Here is a 23,107-nt window from a genome sequence, read left to right as displayed (position 1 = left end):
ACACTGCCCGGGCAATTTTACTTATTTACTTGAGTTTTATATAGCGCTGGCTAGACCCGTAGGTATCAGAGTGCTTTACATGAGGAAAGTTACATAAGTCACAAGTTACACATTGTTACAGAAGATACATCAGTTACAAGTTACATCAGTTGGTTCATGGCATGTTGAAGGGTAAGGGGGTAATGTAAAAGGGTAACGAGGAGGGAGATAATGCAGAGAGACGAAGGAAAGTATGCCCAATGTCCGGCTGGGTAGGTGACGGCCGAGGGGGAAGTCCACAGCCCATCTCCTCAATAGCTATCAGGTAGCTCCACCGGGCATCAGCCAAATAGCTAGGTCTCCACGGAGAAACATTTAAAGATCATAGATGATGAGATGAATGGAGCGTAGGCAATGCCCTAAACATGTGCTGCTGAATTGACAAAGGTCTCACTGGTAGAACAGACTCAAGAGACAAGCACAGGCCTCTGCTGCGGACAGGGAGCACCTAGTTCTGCGTTACAAGAGAGACTGCAATGCCTCAATTATGCAGCGAAGACACACTTTGACACTGACAAAGCAGAAGCGCTGCTTGCATAGCTGATCCACCAGGAGCAGCCGCCGCAGCCCATCGTGTCCATCTTTGTAAACTCTGGGTTCCACATACACACGCAAAAAGGACATACACGCTACATTTATGCAACACTATACTTCATTCTACACATCGTTGTCTGTTGCAACTGCGGAAGAGATTGAGTCCTTCCTGCCAAACAGGACCCTCCCTCGGATATCACCCGAACAAAGGGAGGACCTTAACAGAGGAATTTAGGAGGTTCAGGAAGCCATTCGGGCACCTGCTACTGACAAGACCCCAGGTCCAAATTGGTTATCGTTTGAATTCTATAAGGCTTACGCCACACTACTGGTCCTTAGGCTGAAAACAATTATTTTGAGCACTACTACCTGGAATCCCAACTACAATGGGTGGCCCGATGGACGGCGGATTGCCAACTGGAGGACACCGCGCCTCTCTCCCATGGAACCTGCCCCGCATACCACACTTGTTTAACACCCATTCCACAGTGTCACTGCCTCAATCCCTCCTAGGGCAGGTCGCGTATCGATGCTTCAGAAGATGTCTAATTTTCACCTGATCAGTTTTACCTTATGCCCCTGCGCTGCGCTGCTTGGCACACTGCGGGGCGATGTGGCTACTTCTCCGCAGGAGTTGGGTTGCTGGTACAACGTGGGGCTGCATAGCTTGGGAGACCTGTACCGAGATGGTGCACTTCTCTCCATGGAGGAACTAATTGCTGATGCTGGCCTCCCCCTGGGATGACATAGAGCAGGAACTAGACATGCACCTGACAATCCATTACCTACATCTAATGGGGAAGGGTCGACACCTGACGTGATGGTAAGCCGGTTCCTTGTGCGCACACTCTCCAACACCACTAACCACACTGTAGCAGCACTAGAATGCCGAATTGGGCCGCTCCTGTACGGATAAAGAATGGCAGAATATTCTTGCATACCCTGCTCTAATGTCCTGCAATGCTTGCTTCAGGCTCATTCAGTATTACGTACTACACAGAGCTTACCTCACCCCCCTACAAAAGCAACTGCTACTTTCATCGCACAGACGCTGTCTGCCCCCGCTATCACACACCAGATGCCGACTTCCTTCATATGTTCTGGTCGTGCCCATCACTCTCCCAGTACTGGATAGGAATTACGAAGCACTTAGCGCGTTGCACAGGTCACTCCGCTTTACACACCTGGGAGGTGTACCTGCTGGGCTTAATACATCAAACCAAGAAAAGCAAAACAGTGGCACAGTTCATAGACCTGGCTCTCCTCCTTGCCAAATGCATAATCACACCCAGGTGGAAGTCGCCCAGCCCCCCTATTTTCTCTGCCTGGGCACTCTCAATGGATGCCTGGGCACAAGCTAAGTTTGGCCCTGCACCGTGAGGACATGTCGGGCTTGCACAAATACCCCTTTTCAGGCAACTGGGACACTCTCCTGGCAGAGCTATGAGCTAGCCTGAGCGACGCTGATCACACCTCCAAGACACGACAGCACCTGCCTCCCACTACCTCTCAGCGACAACTGGTAGACACACCACACAATGGGTACTATAGTTCACTCCCTCAACCCCACGACTACCGCTATACATGCTTTGTTGTCACATTATTAATTCTGGTCTACGAGGCAGGTGCGACCTAGTTCTAACAACTGTTGTTACAAAAAGTTTCCTCTTTATAGATTGTGCAATTATATACTTAGGCGCATTTGACTCGGCATCACAGCTACTCACAGCTACTCACAGACATCCACGTTCATGTACAAGCTTGATCTGGTACTGGTGTAGATGCACCACACTGTGCTATGGTAACTTGCTCGATATGTTTATGACTAGCAGTCAGAGTTATGAGATGTAAAACGTAATTAGAAAATGTACTATAAAAAGATTTTTTTTTAATGAAAAGATGCTGGGGCTGGATAGGTCACACCCTCCAAACGCCCACATCAAACACCTGCAGGCAAGCCTTGACTTGGAACCCTCCAGGGAAAAGGAAAAGAAGAAGGCCAAGAAACATCTGGCGCCAAGGCCTCAAGGTTGACTGCAAGGAGAAGGATTACACCTGGAGTCAGATTGAAAGAAAAGCCCAGAACAAAGATGGCTGGAAGGTCCTGGTTGATGGCCTATACGCCTGGAGGGGGAGTAGACATAAGTAAGAAGCGGTACTGAAAGTGGAGACTGGGGTGGCGTGCGTTACAGCTTGGCAATACTTTTAATTTCTACTGAAGCCCACCTTCATTAAGAATATGGTGAAGCGGTAATGAAAGGGGAGACTGGAGTGGCATTGAATATAACCCAGCAATACTACCTGTGGGCGGAAACATCAGACCCAGTTTCAGCTCTCAACTAGTAAAAATATGGCTGGAGAGGAGAGGCGCTGCAGGCAGGCACGTCATTTTTAGATTTCGCCTACACAGCGCTTGTGAAGTCTTTTGTATTTTTAAAAAACAAATCTTAAAAAGGGATTAGAAACAACCCAATGCTTACCTGAACTTACCATTTGTTGATCCCAACATCGTTCTAATTTACTTTCACTTCCTGCTCTGCTTTTGCTGTCCCTGCTGTGGCGTGGCATTAGAACAAAGTTCTCCTTCCGGTCACTGGCCAATGTCCTTCCACTGGCTATTCATTCTGCCGGTACTTTTTAAAAACCATTACCGAACAAGCACTCCATACGAGTGGATGTGTTTGTCGTCTTCCTGCACCTGGTAGATCTATACAACACGAACTAGGCAAAGCAGAATTAGGGCACATAAAAGAGTACTAGGTGTTTTCCATGAAAGCTGCACATTACACATTTTTAAGGTTTAGGTATTATGTGATTTGCCCAGAATCACAGGATATGGAGCTGAGGCTCAAAACCTGCTTCCCAGGTTCTAACGTCGGCAGCTCTTGCTGTTAAATCCCTTCTGAGACAGCGCACATCTCACTTTACTTCACACACAACACGGTTAAAAAAGCCATGACTTGCACAATGTGATTTACATTAAATTCTACAAAGCAGATTTGATGAGACAAATAACTATGAATGAAAAGCTGAGCAGGAGTTAAACCAGGCCCAGACATATCCATGTACACTGTACACGAGCCATCACCGCCCAATACAATCAAGCACCAGATTCGTATTTTTCAAGCTCTAGTGAATACGAAGTGATTTGCAATTCTTTATGAGATAAAAACCCCATGAAACCTTATTGTAACAGGGTGTGCATTCAAACAGGAAAATCCTAGAGCGCACCACCAGAAGAAAGCAGAGAAATGGCAATGCAGACTTTCTTTTCACTAGGAGGTTTGGGAGGGAGAATTCACCTTGACATCTTATCTAACCTCCAGCTTGTCCCGACCCATTGCCAACAATGGGTCGGGATGCTGCCCGGAGCAAATGACAGTGGTTAGGCAAATTGCAAACATTCCTCCCAACACCTTTTGTGTGTTTGATGTACCACCCTAAGTGGCAAAGATATGCCCAGATGTGCGTCCTGTGCTCCCGGTGCCAATGAAACCAAACTATACCTATCTAATGAGCCCTTGTTAGGGCGAAACCAGCACTAGGTTGCTTGTGTTTTAGTTTGGTGAGGACCTGTCCTAGCATTTCTGCTGGACTGTTACCACAAGGAGCAGGATCAAGACTGATTTGCATATGGCTGGGTCAAAAAAGGTTGAATGGTGAGCAAAAGAAAGATGGAGTGGGATGCTACCCTGAGCGATTGCCAGTGGTTAGACACATTATAAGCATTCCTCCAATCACCTTTAGTGTGTGTTTAAGGACACTAGGATTACCATAGTACACACCAATTGCACACCCCTAACCCTCTGAGCCCAAGTTTAGTGTGGATGAAGACTTTGAACCATCTTGAAAATGCTCAACGTGGATAGGGTTAGCCCGGGATCGTTTACCCTATTGGTTTAGGCATCCCCATTAGCTTCTGCCAGGCATAAATGTGGCACCTCTAGGCACCCCCTATAGAACACTTCTGGACCTGCGGAAGTTAAGAGGACTGAACCTGTTGTCTGAGACCTGAGAAGAATCTAGAAGACTTTACCTGCGCACTTACTTGTACCCATGACAAAGAAGTGGACTAGAAAGGGTCATAAGACTGACTTTCATTTAAAGCCAGAAGTGCACAACAAGCTACAAGAAGCCTTTTTCTGCAACCGCCCAGCTGACCAGTGGCAACAGGACGGACCCTCCTGCTGGTCTCTGTCTGTCACCCTGTGAGCCTCTAAGTGCCTCCTGCTGGACTTTAGAAGAACAGTCCTGTGGCAGATAGGGCATAAAGGACTTAAATCAGGAGGAAAAATCTTTAACTAAGACAAACTTGATTAGTGATTAGGTCCTGTTTTACTGTGACTATTGACTACCATTGGCACTTTGTACTTTTTGGTGCTATCTCTACTTTAAGAGTTTAAAATTTTATATTTTATATCTTCAGTTCAACTTATTGGATTTTTGTAGTTTTGGTGACATTTTGTTTATAAAATGTTACTCTTCTCCTTTGTTCTAAGATTTTTACTTTTTTGCATTTCAAATTGATTACTGTTTTAGTACTCCATAAATACTTTACACCTTGCATCCAAGTTAAGCCTGTCTCCTCTATGCAATAGCTAACAGGGGGTAGAGATCCTGAGCTCAGTTAGTGGTTCATCCTGACAAGGATTGTGGTGGTTATTAGCTGAGGTAGGTACTAACTATCCTGAACTAATAACCCATTTTCCTTAAAAGCCATTCCCAAAAATCACAAAATCTTACATTCAAAGTGCAGCTGACTTTACTAAGCATATTGAAGGGATTACATTTAACTGGGAAAGCCAAATTTGGTCTCATTAGTTGGAGGTTCCCTCTACACAAATATCCCCCAGGAAAAAGCTTCAGAAATCATTCAGCTTTTGCTTGACAAAAGAGAAAGACCTCACCAGGTACTGTCATATTTATTCCAACCTTGGCCAAGATTGCACTGACAATGATTTTTTCCTATTTTATGGTAACTACTACATACAAACCAAGAGTAGTGCAATGGTTTCCCTTCACACAGGAGATGGCAATTCTCTATGTGGTAGAATATGAAGAACAATTAATATTTAACAATAATCCAATGGCTTATATGCTGCTAGTTGGTACCAATGTAAAGATATATTCTTTATATGGGCTGCAAAACTCAAATGAACTATACAGCAATTCACACAGTGGCTGAATGACATCTCCATGTATCAAATTTAACATGACCACCGACCATACAAAATCAACGTTCTAGATGTTCCAGTAACCACAGAAGACAGGCACCTAGTAATCCCACTGTATACAACATTGACTGCAGGGAACAATCTGCCATGTGATAGTTTCCACCAAAGAAGTTTGGCAGACAACTTAACTTATGCCCATTTTTTGAGGATCCATAAAAATTGCTCAAGTAAAGAAAGGTATTTCATACATTCAGACCATCTATAAGAAAAACTGCCCTATAATGGGTATCTGAAGAAACTATTGAAACATGCATGAAAAGAGCCAGGTTCATCCCTCATAATTATACTTGATAAAAGACAAAGAATTTAGTTTTCTTCCTCTGCTGATTGTCTTTTTCACTCTGCTTGTGATATGTATTTTGGTTGACCTCCTGACATGGCTAAGCAGTGTACGTGCTGGGGGTTTGTAGCTGCCAGTGCACCTGGTCTCAGATGTTAACTGTCGACCATTTACTGCTGCCATAAGCATTCCTGCTCTCCCGCCCACTTTGCTGACTACGTAGTTATCTATCTGCCCTTGTTTGCTGATAGCTATTTCTGTTCACGTGCTTACATTGCAACAAAATGGTATAAAAGGGACGTTGGTTTTTGAATTCAGTGTACTACCTCCTGCAACACTTGAGAGTGTTGTGTGGACGTGGTCCCACTCATGAATGATTAATAAACTTGTTATTTACTCCAACTCCAGTGTTGATCTCTATTTTGTTAGTCTTTGGATCCGTGGACAAGAGGGTGACCCTAGGCACATTTCCACACAGTGACTGAAAAGAACTCCCTCTTCGACAGATACAGCAAACTACAAGTAGGCCCAATTGAGGTAGAATAGGTACAAGATGGCGTTGTATCTAATTTGCTGACAAAGCGCTAATTACATTTTGTTTACCCAAAGCAACCTCAAAGAAATCTTTCAAAGCAAAGATACGCTTGTAAACAAGGTGCACTCACCACAGTGTCCGGACACTTTTTTAATCAAAGAGCTGCTATGTAAACCCTATGTAATAATCAATGCTTTTTTTTGATAGCTCAACTACATATAACATACTCCAGCAAAGTACGTACTCCAGGTACAAGGAGACTGCACAGCATTTCACATTTGTGTCACTTTTTGCTGATACTTATTTATTTCTCACAATTTGTGCCCAAAGGAACCAGAATCCTGTGAATTCTCCCACTACTACTCCATCAGTATTTTGGCAGGGTTTCCATTAATCTTAAGTAATTTTCAAGACTCCCTTATCCTTCCCTCTTCTGGACCCCTCCCACTGTTAACCATTTTTCTTCTGAAGCTGTAACACTGTAAAAAGAGCAAAGTAAGACACTAGTTTTTCCTCCCCTCCAGATGCATCACACCCTGCCCCTGTCCTGAGGAGACCTCTCAAATTGAAGGGGTCAAAACGCGCTTACACACAATCTCAAAGGAAACAAAAGGACCCTTAAAATAGCAAAAATAAGCAGCACAAGGTTTTTCAATTCCAATAAATTATGAAGAGAGGTCCTGGAATACAGTGCATCCACACCCAAGGCAGTAATATTGGGGTGAAATTAGTTCAGATCATAATCCAGTCATAGCCCCATGCGACATATCACTGCTGGGCTGTTGGCACAATTTTTCCTGTTTTCCAAAATGTAATTTGGGTACACAAAACTTACTATCATAGATTTTATTTTTGTTTCAGCTTCTCTTTTGCTGTTGATGTCTTGTTTTAATATTTCTCATACTGTTTTTAGCGACCATAACAAGGTCTCTATTATCATGAGTTGTCGGATGCCTATCCTATCTCGCATTCAGGAGCCTCGTGGTATTCTTTCCCTCTCTGATCAAGGTAGGCGTCTCAGGTGGGCAATGGTTGAGCCTGTCAGTTTTAAGTACTCCCTGTTTCGTAGCTGTGCTCAGGATTTTGACACTTGTCTAGATCCCACCCCCACTGACTCGTCAATTCTAGAGGCTTTTGGGCGTATCACAAAAAAAACAAAAGTGCTTTTGTCGTGCCCGGTCACTAACCCTACTCCTCCTAGTCCTAGATGGTTTGATTCAGGTTGCTCTAAGGCTACGAGGATTTTAAAAGCAGCAGAAAATAAATATATATAAATCCTTCTACTGAATAAGTGTGTCTTTTTCAAATGTTAACGATACTGGGGCCAGAGCAAGGTCTTCAACTGGATCAAAGGCCTTGTTTACAGTTGTAAAATTCCCTGGTTCCAAGCGAGAGTACTATATCCAGTGCTGTTTTTCCCACCACGTTCTAGTTTTTGAAGCCCTGTTATACCATTGTACATTTGATCTACAAGTAAAGTAAATAAAAAACACTATCAATCTTCTACTTAGGGGTGGAGCTCGGAAACTTCTGAGCTCTGCATATTGTCATTTTAAATGCAACAAGCAAGAGGAATGGGCATCTTGTCCCTGCCTACTCCCAATGCACAGCAGCAATAGGCACATAAGAACTATAACGATCTAGTCAGTAAACCTGGATGAGTCTGTATGTTCCTATGGGAAATTTTCTTAGTAGACTATTGTATGATCTTTACCAACGTCTGATATAAAGGACATCCTTAATCCAATTAAAACCATGTAAAAATTGATCTTACCAATGCTTCTTTATACACTTTTGTTCTATACACTAGGTTCGGTCCTTTACAGGTGAATCTGAGACACAGAATCCCATGAGCTGCCAAGTATGATGCAAGAGACGCCAAATGTTGAGAATTCATATCTCCTCCAGCTCCATGAGTAAGAATAGCTCCATACACCGGGGCTTGCTGCTTGACTGGGATGGAATACACTGCATCAAGATATTTCTCTCCGAAAATCAGTTTGACTTTTTCCTAAAATTACAAAAGATCACGTCATAAGGGGAAAAAAACACCAAATACACTGATGGAGCGGGGATTCGAGAAGAAACCTGCTCTTGTTGAGTACCCCCATAACATATACTAATGTTAAGTAGATAGAATACTAATGTGCACCCATACATTACATGAGGGTAAACCGCTTTGCAAATCGCATGAAAATTAATCTTAACCAAACATAAATAATCGAAGATGTAATAATATGGTGAGTAGAATATATTATGAGTGCTTGCACTGCAAACTGTGTGCAATTGTGCCCTAAAAGGCATGTCATGTGATGCTTAAGTAAGGCTAAATAACATTATTTTTACCTATGCTTTGCTGGAATAACTGCTAACGTGGATCTAGGTGAAAGAGGGTGGTTAACAGTGAACGTTTCATTACCACATTATTAATAAATGTCTGTTTTCAGTTCTTTTAGTAAATGGACAAGTCGCCATGTTTTTAAACTTGACCAAACTGTGATGAGTGAAACTTGCAGCGCGCACAAAGCACGTGACATTGTGGAAAGCCTGCTGAAAGAGTGTGATGCGGTGAAGGACATGACGCTTGACGTGCAGCCAAATTCTTGTCTCCCGGGTGAAAGTCTGCGAATTTATAAAATGTATAAACGTTGTCCTCATCCTGTAAAATTTTCCTCATGAGAGATTAGGGATGTATATTAAATAGGTGGGAAACGAAAATGAACAATGGGATAGTTAAAGAAACATGATCTAATGTAAAGTGACCATCCACCCCTCGTTTTAACCAACTTAGGGGTGGGGGTAGTAGTTGTCGTCGATGTTGGTGGTGCTGTCTGGTTGCGGTTACGAGACCTTTGAGGGAGACGGGAAAGTGAGGGAGCGTTGCTGATTGTCGGGTTGCAGAGAGGCCTAGTTGATCCAGTCCTGTCTTTATCCTGATCTTAAGACTTTGATCCCTGACACTGTGGTCAGGGGTCCTTTGCCGCTACCTAGGCCAGGGTGGTGGTTTTTTACGTTCTTATTTCCTTGGGTTGGTATCTTTGATAACTCGAGAAATTCAATGTTTTGTGCTTTTGTCATTTCTTCTATCTTTGCGAATTGAGAATTTGAATTGATGATTATTGTCTGATGTCTCTTCATCTATCCCCTCCACGCGACAATGTATTTGTTGAGATTGATTACTTGCTAGGTTAATTGTTAGATTGTATTCTCTCTCATGAGGTGTTTTCCCGAATTTATGCATTAAGTTAGATAAAATTTAACAATTTACAAGAAAGTTGTGGTTATTTGCGTCTGTCAATGATTTGAAATGACTATTGACCTTCAATTAATCAGCTAATTGACCCATCGATCAAGTGGATGATGAATTGACCCGAGGTGATGAAATGAGAATTTGTGTAAATTAATGACTATGTATTGTATGTGAAGAAACGCTAACTTGACCACAGCGCAACAGGGACAATTTGGGTGTATGTGTATGGGCCACAGTACATGAAATTATTGAATGCTCGTCCCTGTCCAATATATTGGGTTTGCGCTGGATCAGTTACTTGGTAGCAGAGCGATGGTTAATTATTGATTAGGTAATAGTTACTGAATACTCGTTATAGGATTTTAACCTAAAGAGTCAGTGTTCTTGTTTATATGTTGTCTAAGAGTACAGGTACAGAAGGTGCCTGAGGAATCCTAGGAAGGAATTTGAAGAGTGTGGTAAAGAAATTACACTGCAGAAGTACCTTGTCTGTTGTGATAATGCTGAAAAGCTAGGTAGGGCTGTCAGTATTATGTTTAGGGAAATTTTTGTGTGAAAAAGGAAAGATTGTGATAGTGAAGGGTCACTGTATTTGGAACTCTGGTAAGGGAAGAAGAGATCAGTAACAGGACAACCCTCTTTGTACGTCAAGAGACGGGAAACATCGTTTACAACGCGGGGATTACATCGCGATGCCATTACATCGCGGTTTTTACAACGCAAGTCGTTACGACGACTTGCGCTAGATGGCGCTCTAGGACAAGGAATAGTATAATTTACTATCCAACACCTTCCCTACTGTACGTAGACTGGAGTTGGAATAGTAAATTATACTACTCCTAAGTCCAGCGCCCTCCAACGCAAGTCGTTGTAACGACTTGCGTTGTCAAAACCGCGATGTAATGTACCGCGATGTAAATGTATGCGTTGTAACATCATACATCCTCAAGAGACCCTCTTGTGATACCTCGGTGCGATCTTGAGGGGAGCCGATAGGTAATTCCGGAGCTTGACAGAAAAGTGAACGCTGGATGTTATTATTGCTTGTAGTGTAAGAAAATCTCTTTGAAAAGTGAATACTTAGTGGAATGGACAAGGTAGCATTGTCATTTTATGTTGTTACTAACTTTTAAGAAAAACTCAGAATAATATTGCCATAAGATTTTGTGAAGGGAGGGTCAGTAGTAGGAGCGATACTGACGTCACAAGGTGCTGTGCTGGTATTGGAGGAAACAGAGGGTGTGTAGCGAGGAGCAGATTGTAAAGGGAGGGTCATTAGCAGGAGTGATACTGACGTCACAAGGTGCCGCGCTGGCATTGGTCAGTCAGCGGGAGTGGTGATTGGGTGATTAGTGTGAGTCGCGCTGACATTGGACAAAACTGAAATTACGTAGCTTATTGAGATTGGCTAATTAATGTAAGGCGCGCTGGGATAGGATAAAGGTTGACAATTGAATAAAGAGAAGTACGTAAAGGTTATTGTGTTTTGTTTGAGTAGAAATTAAGATAGTCTAAAGATGGGTTTGTGGAAGAAACTAAAGAATCTTTTCAATAAAGATAAGCAAAAAGTGAGAATTCCTATTCCACCTCCGAAAACGCCCGCATCTTATATGATGATGGAGCGAGGGTATCATACGTGTGTATGGCTGGAGAACTGGATGAAGTATACAAAAGATGATGGAGTGTTAGCTTTCCCTGAGTTTGGTACATTTGATGTGAGGATTCTGCAAAATTTAACAGAGAATATGTTCTCCTTAGAGCCAAATCCAAGACTTACCCAGTGTGAAGCACTGGAAGAATGGGAAGTGGAAGCATTCGAGAGAGAAAAAGGATCTAGGGGGAAGGAGAGGCAGGAGGATGTTCGGAGGTTATCCATTTGAAAGGCTGGAGGATCATATGAAAAGATGGAGAAAGGCTGTGGTGACTGCAGGATTATACCGTGGAGGGTCAGACCGGAGCTAAATGTAAAGAGAAATCTAAGCATCTGAAACATCCAGAGACGGTGTGAATGGATCGGATGATGAATTATTGGAGGATATAATGACAAAAAGACCCCCACCTTATGAGGAAAGTTCAGGGGAGTGACTCCGAGTGCCCCACGAATGATAAACATGACACCGTTAACTTCTCAAGTCACTGATTTAGTTAAACAAATAAGAGAGAATTAAGCTAGACTGTTTAATAAGGCAAGAATAGTACAGATACAGAAATTGAATCAATTAAATTTAAATGCTAAAGCTGTAACAGTACCTGTAACTATAGGTCCTGTAATTCCTCTAATTGGAGAAAACTTGAAATTACAGAAAATACCTACTTTAACCATTCCAAGAAGTAATAACATAGTGAGTAACGAGAGTCAAAGTAGCTCAAATAATAATACCTTGTTGGATCTACCAAATGGAGATTTAAGGACTGAAACCCCAAAAAGAAATACCCAGTTAGAGCCAAGAAATTTAGGTTACAATATGACTCCCATAGCAGGAACTTCGACAGGTCTAACCCCAGAAGAGCTTAGTAATTGGGTAAAGGAATTAACAAGGACAGATACTCTGCCTAAAGGTGTGAATGTAAGCCAATTGAAGGTAGACTTGGAAGAAATGATTATTGGGACGATAATTGCAGAAAGATTAGGGACTTATACGGAGGATGAGTTTCTATGTAAGAGTATTACTTGGAGAACAAATAATTTTCATGAGAAATTGTCAGAAGTAGCAAATGAATTTGGGGTGGATATTGAGAAATCAAAGGTGGTACAAAAACCGTAACACATGGTCTTTACTGACAAAGATTTAGAAAGTTTGAATACGTCTGGAAAAAGATTGCAGATAGAAGAATTGATGAATATCTTGAAGAAATGGGGAACGATAGAAAAATGGAGAAGTAAATGGGTGAAAATGAATGAGGAAGCTAGTGGGAAAGGCACATCCATGTTTCCCGTAAAGGAAACGAAGCAGGCAGAAAGGGTTTGTCCCATGAGAGAGGTTCCAGGTGGTGGGTATGTCCAAGTACCCTGGACTAGACAAGATATATTGTCTTTTACAAATGATTTTCCAAGATTAAGAGAAAAATCGGTAGAATGGTATAAACCAGTGGATCGATTTGTGAAGGTATCTAAAGTGTTGCTGAAAGATTTAGATGGGTTGTTTGAAATAGTGGTTCCTACAGATTTGTGGACAGAATGCAAGATTACGGTTGATTGGCCAAAAGATTAATATCCCAGAGATGCAAAGACAGGTGCCCCATCTGAAGAGGTGATGAAAAAGTATCATCAGGTTATTATCTTTTTAAAAGGGGAAATCATTTCAAAGGAACCAGATTGGGTGAAAATTGACAGAACAACCCAGGAGCCTAAAGAATCTGTTCATGCCTATTATGAGAGGTTGTAACAGGTGTTTAAACAGTATAGTGGATTTGAAAACATTTGCGATAAGGATATGGGACATTTTGTGTATTGGTTTGTTTATGGATTGAGGCCTGAAATTAGTGCGATGATACAACAACATATGCTATGTTGGTAAAGCAAGTCTATTGACAACATTTTGAGATATGCAAAGTACTGTAGCGATGACATTAACTCTCAATTGAAAAAGCTAAAAGAGAAAATGATGTGGGGTCAAATAAAATTGGCTAAACAGCAACAGGAGACAAATACTGTTTCACAGAACCAGGGTCAGGAGGGATCGACAAACAGCGAGACTCGAGGAAAATTTTAAATTAGTAGAGAAGAGGCTAAAAAGACATTTCCTGGTCATGCTTGCGGGAAGTTGGGACACTGGAAGAAAGAGTATAGATCTGCACAAAAGGGTAATGGTGCAAATCTAAATTTAAATCCACAGATGCAGAATCAAGTGATTGGGAAGCAGCAGGTAGTTACCACCCAGTTACAGGTACCACAACCGCCCATACCTCCAAATGTGAATGCTCATTTGCAGATGTACAGTACAAGTTCGTAATTTCAAGGAGAAGAGCAGTTTGGTAAGAGTCCGTTAGTTTCGCAGTATTTGGTGCGTGATAGTGAGAGTGAGTTGGAGTTGTTGCCATGACGGTGCCTGAGGGGGGAGGAAGAGTGCGTACTTGGTGCATCTTTAGCGGTAGATCAGTCAGGTCCATTTATTGATTGAAAGGTAGAAGGAAAAGATGTCACCTTTTTATTGGACACTGGTGCTACCTGTACCACTGTAAGAGCAGCAGAAATCCCAAACCTACCCCTCTCTGAAGAAACTATCCAAGTTGTAGGCGTTGCAAACAAACACATAAAAACTCCTGTCACAGCCCCAATAGAAGTTCACATTGGAAATTTCACAAAGACATGCATCAATTTTAGTGTGTGATACTAGTCCGGTGAATGGACAGGAATTTGTTGTGCAAAATGAATTGCACTATTTATTGTACACCAGATGGTGTTGCAATAATGACACCGGATGAGGATGTTGAATACAAATTATTGATGGCCCAACGAGAGTCAGAAGTAAAAGAATTATATTCATTACTGAAGAAGATTTACCAGAGGAATTGAAAGGTACTGTGAGAGTCCAGATGTGTGGGACTTTACTGGTAAAGAAATTGGCTTAATGAGAAATGTGGACCCTATTCAATTAATAGTGAAGGATGGAGCAGTGTACCCCAATACTGCCCAGTACAAGATGAGTCCAGAAGTAATTGCTGGAGTCACGCCCGTGATTGATCAGATGATAGAACAAGGTAGCCTAAAAGAGATAATGAGCAGTCCTTGTAACTCTCCCATTATTGGTATCAAAACGGAAAATATAGAATAGTACAAGACCTGAGAAAAGTGAATAAAATTGTTGTGCCATGTTGCCCAATAGTGCCAAACCCTACTGTAATTCTGTATCAGATCCCATGTGATGCTGAATGGTATATAGTCATTGATTTGTGTCAGGCATTCTTTTCCATCCCCTTGCATCCAGATAGTCAATATTTGTTTGCCTTCCGGTTTCGAAATCGGGTTTTGGCATGGTGCGAGTTCCTCAAGGGTATACTGAAAGTTCCTCAATCTTTAATCAGATCTTGAAAAACTGTCTGGAAACTTTGAAATTGCCCGGGAACTCTGTTCTGATCCAATATATTGATGACTTACTGTTGGCATCCAAAACTCGTGAAGCATGTGTAACCGACTCCATTGCTTTGTTGAATCATTTGGCTGAAGGTGGACACAAAGTCTCCCCATCAAAGTTACAGTACTGTAGACAGGAAGTTCAGTACTTAGGTCATAAGATTGAAAAAGGAAAGTGACCCCGAGAGAATCAGTATAATCAAGAGATGTATCCAGCCCGGAATCAGAAAGAAGTGAGAATGTTTTTGAAAATGGTCGGATATTGTAGGCAGTGGATATGTGGGTTTTTGTTGATTGCAAAGCCTTTACAGAAATTGACCAGAAAAGATGTAAAAGATCCAATTGTGTTGAACGAGGAGAGTATGGAGTCTTTCAATAGACTGCGAAACAGTCTTTGCCAGGCGCCAGCCCTGGGTGTGTCAGATTACTCTAAAGAATTTGCATTATACTGTTGTGAGAGAGATGGTTGTGCGCTTGTGGTCTTAACTCAGAAACACGGAATGGTCAGGCATCCATAGCGTATTTTTCTGCTACTCTTGACTCAGTGGCCGCAGCATTGCCAGGTTGCTTAAAAGCAGTGGCTGCCACTTGTGTGAGTTTGGAACAGAGTGAATCAATTGAGATGGGTTACCCAGTAAAAGTCTATGTACCACATTCTGTTGAGATACTCTTAACTGGTACTCGAACTCAACATATGACAAATAGTCGGCTGACAAAGTACAAGAGGGTAATCCTAGGTGCTAAAAATGTGACCGTGGCAAGATGCACTACTGTGAACCCTGCCACATTGTTACCAAATTTGAGGTGTGAAGAGGTGAGAGAAGAAGCAGAACATAATTGTTTGGAAGTAACAGAGCTTTGTACCAAGCCTCGCCCAGATGAACCACTGGAAGAGTCTGATTGCGAACTGTTTGTTGATGGGTCCTGTTTAAGGAATGAAAGAGGTGAATTGTGCGATGGATATGCTGTCTGTACTCTAGCTGGATCTCTGGAAGCGTCTTGTCTAAAAGGCATAAAATCTGCCCAGGTTGCAGAGCTGTTTGCTCTTACTAGAGCATGTTAATTGGCAAAGGGTCTAAAAGTAACAATCTACACTGACAGCCAATACAGCTTTGGTGTAGTGCATGATTTTGTTAAGCTATGGATGCAAAGAGGATTCATGACTTCCTCTGTGTCACCATTTCGGAATGGGAAAACAGGAAAGGAATTATTGGAAGCTTTGCAGTTACCAAAAAAAATTGCAGTAGTAAAATGTGTTGCACACAAATCTGGAGATGATGAAGTGACAAAGGGTAACAGATACGCGGATCAATTAGCGCGTTACTGTACAAAAAAATACCCTAGCAATAAATCGATCTATTGAAAGAGGAAATACCGAATGCCACCTTATGATCGCCACCACATTTGAGACATGGGATGAGGTGAGACAAATGCAGGAAGAAGTCAGTGACACAGAAAAGGAAGAATAGAAAAGAGCGGGTTGTAGAAAAAATGATGATGAAATATGGGTCTGTTATGATGAAAGACCAGTATTACCAGATTCATTGCTTTCTCACATGGCTAGGATGTACCACGGACATTCTCACATTGGACGTGACGCCATGGTAAGACTGTTCAAACAGTCCAGGTACAGAGGAATGGCTGACCTGCCACGTTCTGTGTCTCGCCAGGTTAGAGGAGATGCCACACCGACACAGCGTGACCAAGCACACGACCTGAATCCTGGAGAGTGGGTGCTAGTGAATAAGCACGTGAGAAAAACGTGCCTAGAACCCCGGTGGAGCGGCCCTTTCCAAATCATATTGGTGACGACCACAGCAGTGAAGTGTTTTGTTTTGCCAAATTGGATACATGCGAGCCATTACTCGTCTAGTCCCAAGTCCAATCGAAAGATCTGAAGAACAGCGACTGAGAAACAAAAATTCACAACCAGTTGCTGAAGTGTGTGAGGATGAAGAATCTGCAGTGACAGATTCAAGTGAACATTTTGACGATGAACAGCCAAGCACAAGTCGAGTAGAATGGGCACCAGATACTGGGACAGAAGAGACTGCTGTTGAGTCGGAATTAAGTGAGGCTGCTATTGAACAAGGAGAAGGTGAAAAGACTGTTGAAGCAGAAAAAGAAACAACAGAGATTCCAAATGCTGTCTCAGAAGAAAAAAAGACCAAAGAAGATTTAGAAGAGGGAGGATTAGCTAGCGAGTCAGACTCAAACACTAAACCTACAGAGACTGAAACACAAGAAAACAAAGAAAGACAGATAGGGATAAGACTGAACAAAAGAAGCAGTGAACAGAATACAGAAGGTGATAAGATAGTGCAGGCAAAGAAACATAGAAAGGGAGACTGCTTGCCAAGTGGAGTCAAAAGACTGAAATACAGAGTAATTAGAAGAAGATTAAGAAACAGACCAGAACAAAGCAACAAAATATCAAGCCAGACAGAACAAGAAGATTTAGGAAAGGGCACAACGAGAAGATCAAGAAGAACAAGAATAACCTGTAGAAAATACAAGGCCCCTGAATGGACTTATGTCATTCTTGAAGAGTTTGAGACTTTAGATTTAAATGAGGAACATGAGAATAGCGGTACTGAGAATGAGGATGAGAGCAATTTGAGACCGCCTTAACAAAAGAACTGTTCCAGCCTGAGGTGGATTAAAGTTTTGTCCTTTGCAGACCTTAAAAGCGGTAAAGAAGAAATGTCATTGGGTGTAGAATTACACCTCCACACTCTTATATTTTTATTTTTAGGTAGAAGTTCATTTAGATTTTTCCTAGGACTTGGCGAAAGGATATTGTTAGACTTTTCTATTTTTGTAGCATACTAAAATGGCAAAGACCAAGGTGACTGAACAATCAAAATCTAAACTAAAACGTAGATGTGTTAAGTTTTGCTTTTGTAATATTTTTGTACTAACACTTATATGGATCCTATTAACAGTAGTCATACCAACGTTTGACGTGAATAACACTAGAAATAATACTAATGAAGTGTCTCCTAAAAGAATGAAAGATGTTGCTTAACAGACCATAAGTACTAATGGAAAACAGTTAGATGGACGCATACTCCATCATGAAGAATCAGATAATGAGTTTTCGTTAAATGTATTTACTAAGTTACTGTATGAATACACTAGCACCGTGAATGTGAGTGATTGGTTTGTTTGCATGAAATTACCCTCTTCTGTCTCTGAGGGTTTAACGTATCATCACCTTTCTCTAACATATGCTGTTTTATGTAGTGTCCTTAGTAGTCTATTTTACATGGAAGGTAAATTGGAGTATCAGTATACAGATGTAGATTTGGTATTTTCAAAGGTACCAATAGACTAAACAAAGTAGAAAGTGCTAAACATATGGGTGAGCTCTTCCATATTACCAAGCCATTAGATTTAGACCATGGTTATAGAAATAACAACCTGTGGTCTGCATTATGAGGAACGATTGTTTTTTGGATATGGTAGAGCATAGAAGAGAGAGTTTCCAGAGAAAAGCGGTTGAACAAAAGACATAACAACCACCTTGCGCATTTAAGGAAGGAAATTATGAAACAAGTGAAACCTATGCTGCAATGTCTTTAGACTGGCGGAGGAGAGGGAAATTATGCTTACTGAGATCAAAAACTAACTACAATAATTATTTAATTGGCACAAGTGAATGTGAACATACCTTTCAAATTACAGGAGGTTGGGGATTAAAGGGTGGAACTGATCCTGTCTTCACAGAAATATACTATGTATTTGGTAGAAAAGCCCATTATAGGTTACCTGCCCACTGGTATGGGAGTTGCTACTTTGGAATTGTGTTTCCAAAGGTTTATCATTTAAACCTAAAGGATAATAGTGTCAATTAAATAAAACAAGGACTAACACGCAGAAAGAGAGCTAGTTTTACTGAAATAGTGGGCGATTGATTTTCTACACTTATACCATCAGTTGGGGTAATATTAAATTCGCATAAAATTCGATTGATTATCAACAGATAATGCGGGTGGATTTTTGATGATTGATACCGAAAGGGTGGCAATCAGATTAATGGTTTTGCAAAACAGACTTGCCCTTGATATTATTTTGGCAATAGAGGATGGAGTCTGCGGAACGTTAAAAATTCAACATTGCTGTACATATCCCTGATAAAAGTAAATTGATAGAAGGATACAGTAGAAATATTACAAAGTTACATAAGGATTTATCCCAACTGGAGGTTGACGGTATTTGGGAAAGAGTTGGAAAAAGTCTTACAGCTGTGAAAAATTGGTTCACAACGTTTGGAGAAAGTCTTTTAGGTAAAGTAGTAATGCCCATAGTTTCACTAGCAATAAAGAAAGTTACATTAGATAAAAAGTATAAAAAGAAAGGAGTGAAGAGAAAAAGAGATGAGCTTGAGGAAATCAATGAAGAATATTATGATATGATGAAAAAGTTAGACGTGGGTGCCATGAAAAACGAGAAAGATACTGAGCTTTAAATAAAACAAAAGGTGGTACTCGATATGGTGAGTATTTGTGATGGCTTCAAAAGCCATCAAAGGGGAGATTGATGGAGCGGGAATTCGAGAACAAACCCGCTCTTGTTGAGTACCCCCATAACATATACTAATGTTAAGTAGATACAATATACTGATGTGAACCCATACACTACATGAGGGTAAACCGCTTTGCAAATCGCATGAAAATTAATCTTAACCAAATGTAAATAATCGAAGATGTAATAATATGGTGAGTAGAATGTGTTATGAGTGGCTTACACTGCAAATTGTGCGCAATTGTGCCCTAAAAGGCATGTCGTGTGATGCTTAAGTAACGCTAACTAAGATTGCTTTTACTTATGCTTTGCTGGAATAATTGCTAACGTGGATCTAGGTGCAGGAGGGTGGTTAACAGTGAACGTTTCATTACCACATTATTATTAAATGTCTGTTTTCAGTTCTTTTAGTAAATGGACAAGTCGCCATGTTTTTAAACTTGACCAAACTGTGATGAGTGAAACTTGCAGCGCGCACGAACCACGTGACATTGTGGAAAAACTTGCTGAGCCTGCTGAAAGAGTGTGATGCGGTGAAGGACAGGATGCTTGACATGCAGCCAACTTCTGGGCTCCCGTGTGAAAGTCTGCGAATTTATAAAATGCATAAACTTTGTCCTCATCCTGTAACATTTTCCTCATGAGAGAGTAGGGATGTATATTGAATAGGTGGGAAACGAAAATGAACAATGGGGTAGTTAAAGAAAACATGATCTAATGTCAAGTGACCATCCGCCCCTCGTTTTAACCAATCCCGGAGCTAGAATGGATGACATTAGCAACTTTAGTGGGATGGACATGTACGAAAAGGGTATAAAGAATAGGTGACTTAGGGGTGGGGGTAGTAGTCGTCGATGTCGGTGGTGCTGTCTGGTTGCGGTTACGAGACCTTTGAGGGAGAAGGGAAAGTGAGGGACCGTTGCTAATAGTCGGGTTGCAGAGAGGCCTAGTTGATCCAGTCCTGTACTTATCCTGACCTTAAGACTTTGATCCCTGACACTCTGATCGGGGGTCCCTTGCCGCTACCTATGCCAGGGTAATGGTTTTCCTAGTTCTTATTTCCTTGGGATGGTATCTTTGATAACTCGAGAAATTCAAATTTTTGTGCTTTTGTCTCTTCTTCTGTCTTTCCGAATTGAGAATTTGAATTGATGAATATTGTCTGATGTCTCTTCATCTATCCCCTCCATGCGACAATGTATTTGTTGAGATTGATTACTTGCTAGGTTAATTGTTAGATTGTATTCTCTCTCATGAGGTGTTTTCCTGAATGTATGCATTAAGTTAGATAAAAAGTTAACAATTTACAAGAAAGTTGGGGTTATTTGCGTCCGAGGTGATGAAATGAGAATTTGTGTAAATTAATGATTATGTATTGTATGTGAAGAAACGCTAACTTGACCCAGCGCAACAGGGACAATTTGGGTGTATGTGTATGGGCCACAGTACATGAAATTATTGAATGCTCTTCCCTGTCCAATATATTGGGTTCGCGCTGGATCAAATACACAATACACTGCAGGATTACAAAAAGGAAATTGGGCAACAAATTAAAAATATTCTCATTCCTATGACTTGTAAAACAGCCTAAACACATGCAAATAAATGTAGATCAAGGCTGCTGAAGTAGCTTTTCTCTATGTCATTACAATCAAATATGACAGAAGGTTTCGATTCTATTAAAGGTCCGGATGCCAAGATTGTAACTTCTTTACTGTTAAACCTCCAGCATCAATGAAAACCAACACATGCCAAATTAAAACTTGAAAGCACAGCTGTGATGAATAAGTCCCAACCCCCATGATGATGTCACAGCAGATCACAACTCCCCTTATATTTATTATGCCAGCCCTTAGACATCATCTTAAACAGAATTTGTAGCAAATGCAGTTGAGGAAGTTAAAATCCAGGGAGAAGTAGAACTTCTGTCTTTGAAGGGAAAACAGACTCTTGAAATTCCTGCAGCCAACAGGTTCAGTAGCTCATTGCTGGTCCATTATTATTGCAAAATCAAACTAGAATAGAACACATAGAGAGTTCATGGAGCAACAGGGCAGGATAATCATCATCTGCATTGTTAATTTAATCTAAACTTCCCGTCACAATAATGTCAGACCCCGTTCGTAGGACCACAGGGCAGACGGGATACTGGGCCCTAACTGTGCTGGCTGAGGTTGTTTGCCACTGGTGTCCTGGGGTTCCTACTACCATGGCTTGTGATTTTAGAAATGAAAGTGCTTTTTAATCTTGCAGCAGTGCTATGGACTACACAATTCAATCCAGTATAAAGGATAGCGATCCTGGTCACGATTCTCCCTTGTGGCACTACAGTGCTAATCCCCTTGTGCTATCTCTCAACCAGGTGACCCATGATAATTTTCTCCCCCAGCAATTATGGTAGAAGCATGAATAAGGCTCAAATGACTATTCTAGTGCCCCTTTTTAACAAAATAGGGAGTGAAGAGGTAGTGTCCTAGAAATGGACACTGGAGGTGGATACGTCCTCCTCTTGTAATGTATAATAAACAATAGGATCCACCTTCAGGGAGTTTTACAGGAAAAAAGGAGAATCACAATTAGCGGGTCAATTGCGTTGCCTACAATGATGGGAAGCACATAGTGTTTCTTAAATACCCCTCACACACCAAAAGGGTCCTTGGTGTCATGCTTCATCATAGGGGTCCTTCCACCCCGCTGCGGGACAGGGCGTGCGACGACCTACGACTACGTGGGAGCACTGACGTCACGACTATGTGTGGTGTAGCAATGAGTGAAAAAGGGTCAGGACAGGAGTGAATAGGAAGGTGAATTTAAAAAATACCTAGCACTTCAGGATTAGAACATTTTAATATTCAGTTGAGCCGGTATTATTTAACAAGCATTGGCATAGCCAATAGGTCTCGCCTTTGGGACCTTATAAGTGTTTAGCCATGTAACAGTTGATGTTGTTGCACCAAGGATATTGTGTTGGATAACTGAACACTTATAAGGTCCCAAAGGCGAGACCTATTGGCTATGCCAATGCTTGTTGTAAAAGGTACAGCCACGTAGAGGTTGAACTCGAAAAAGCCATGTGGACAGAGTTGGACTTTTGGTCCCAAGATATCTAGTAATAACAGCAAACTTCGGCCCTACCCAACCACCAATCCATACTGTCCAACCTTACTTGAACACAATGCCATCCTCCGATTACTCACGAAACAAGCATTGGCAAAGCCAAAAGGTCTTGCCGTTGAAACCTATTGGCTTTGCCAATGGTTTTTAGCCATGCTGTACAGCATTCCCATTACTGTGCAGCATGGCTAAAAGAGAAAAAAGCTTATGATCCTATGAGCCTGCATCATTAGGTAGCTGTGCACACCAAGCATCCGTGTGCCTACACAATGATTCAAGATTGCTTTTTTCCTTTTGTTTAGTGTTTAGAGTGGAATCAGTAAATAAAAAAAAAAGAAAGTAGTTGTGCCTGTGGGGGAAACAATTCTGGGACAGAACCAAAAAGAGGGCAGAGGGGATCGGGATCATGGAGGGTGGGGGAAAGCGATGGGTGTGCGCCTGGACTGAAGCATTACGGAGGTTGTGGGTAGGGCAGCAAATTGAGAGAACGCAATTTAAAGGGGGGGGGGGGGAAGCACCC

The 23,107-nt window shown here is 41.6% G+C and overlaps 1 protein-coding gene across 1 annotated transcript in view; it reads right to left on the bottom strand.

Annotated features, from left to right (window-relative positions):
• Positions 1-23,107, bottom strand: part of TEX30 (testis expressed 30) — a 292,549-nt gene that overhangs the window by 203,654 nt on the left and 65,788 nt on the right. Inside the window, exon 2 of the mRNA XM_085622100.1 lies at positions 8,397-8,633. Coding sequence (XP_085478226.1) covers positions 8,397-8,633 — 237 coding nt within the window. The remainder of the gene's footprint in view (positions 1-8,396; positions 8,634-23,107) is intronic.

The sequence above is a fragment of the Triturus cristatus genome, chromosome 8 (assembly GCF_964204655.1).
Source record: "Triturus cristatus chromosome 8, aTriCri1.1, whole genome shotgun sequence".
Classification (NCBI taxonomy): Eukaryota; Metazoa; Chordata; class Amphibia; order Caudata; family Salamandridae; genus Triturus; species Triturus cristatus.
Note: the sequence above shows the minus strand (reverse complement) of the source record. Positions and strands in the feature narration are given on the sequence as shown.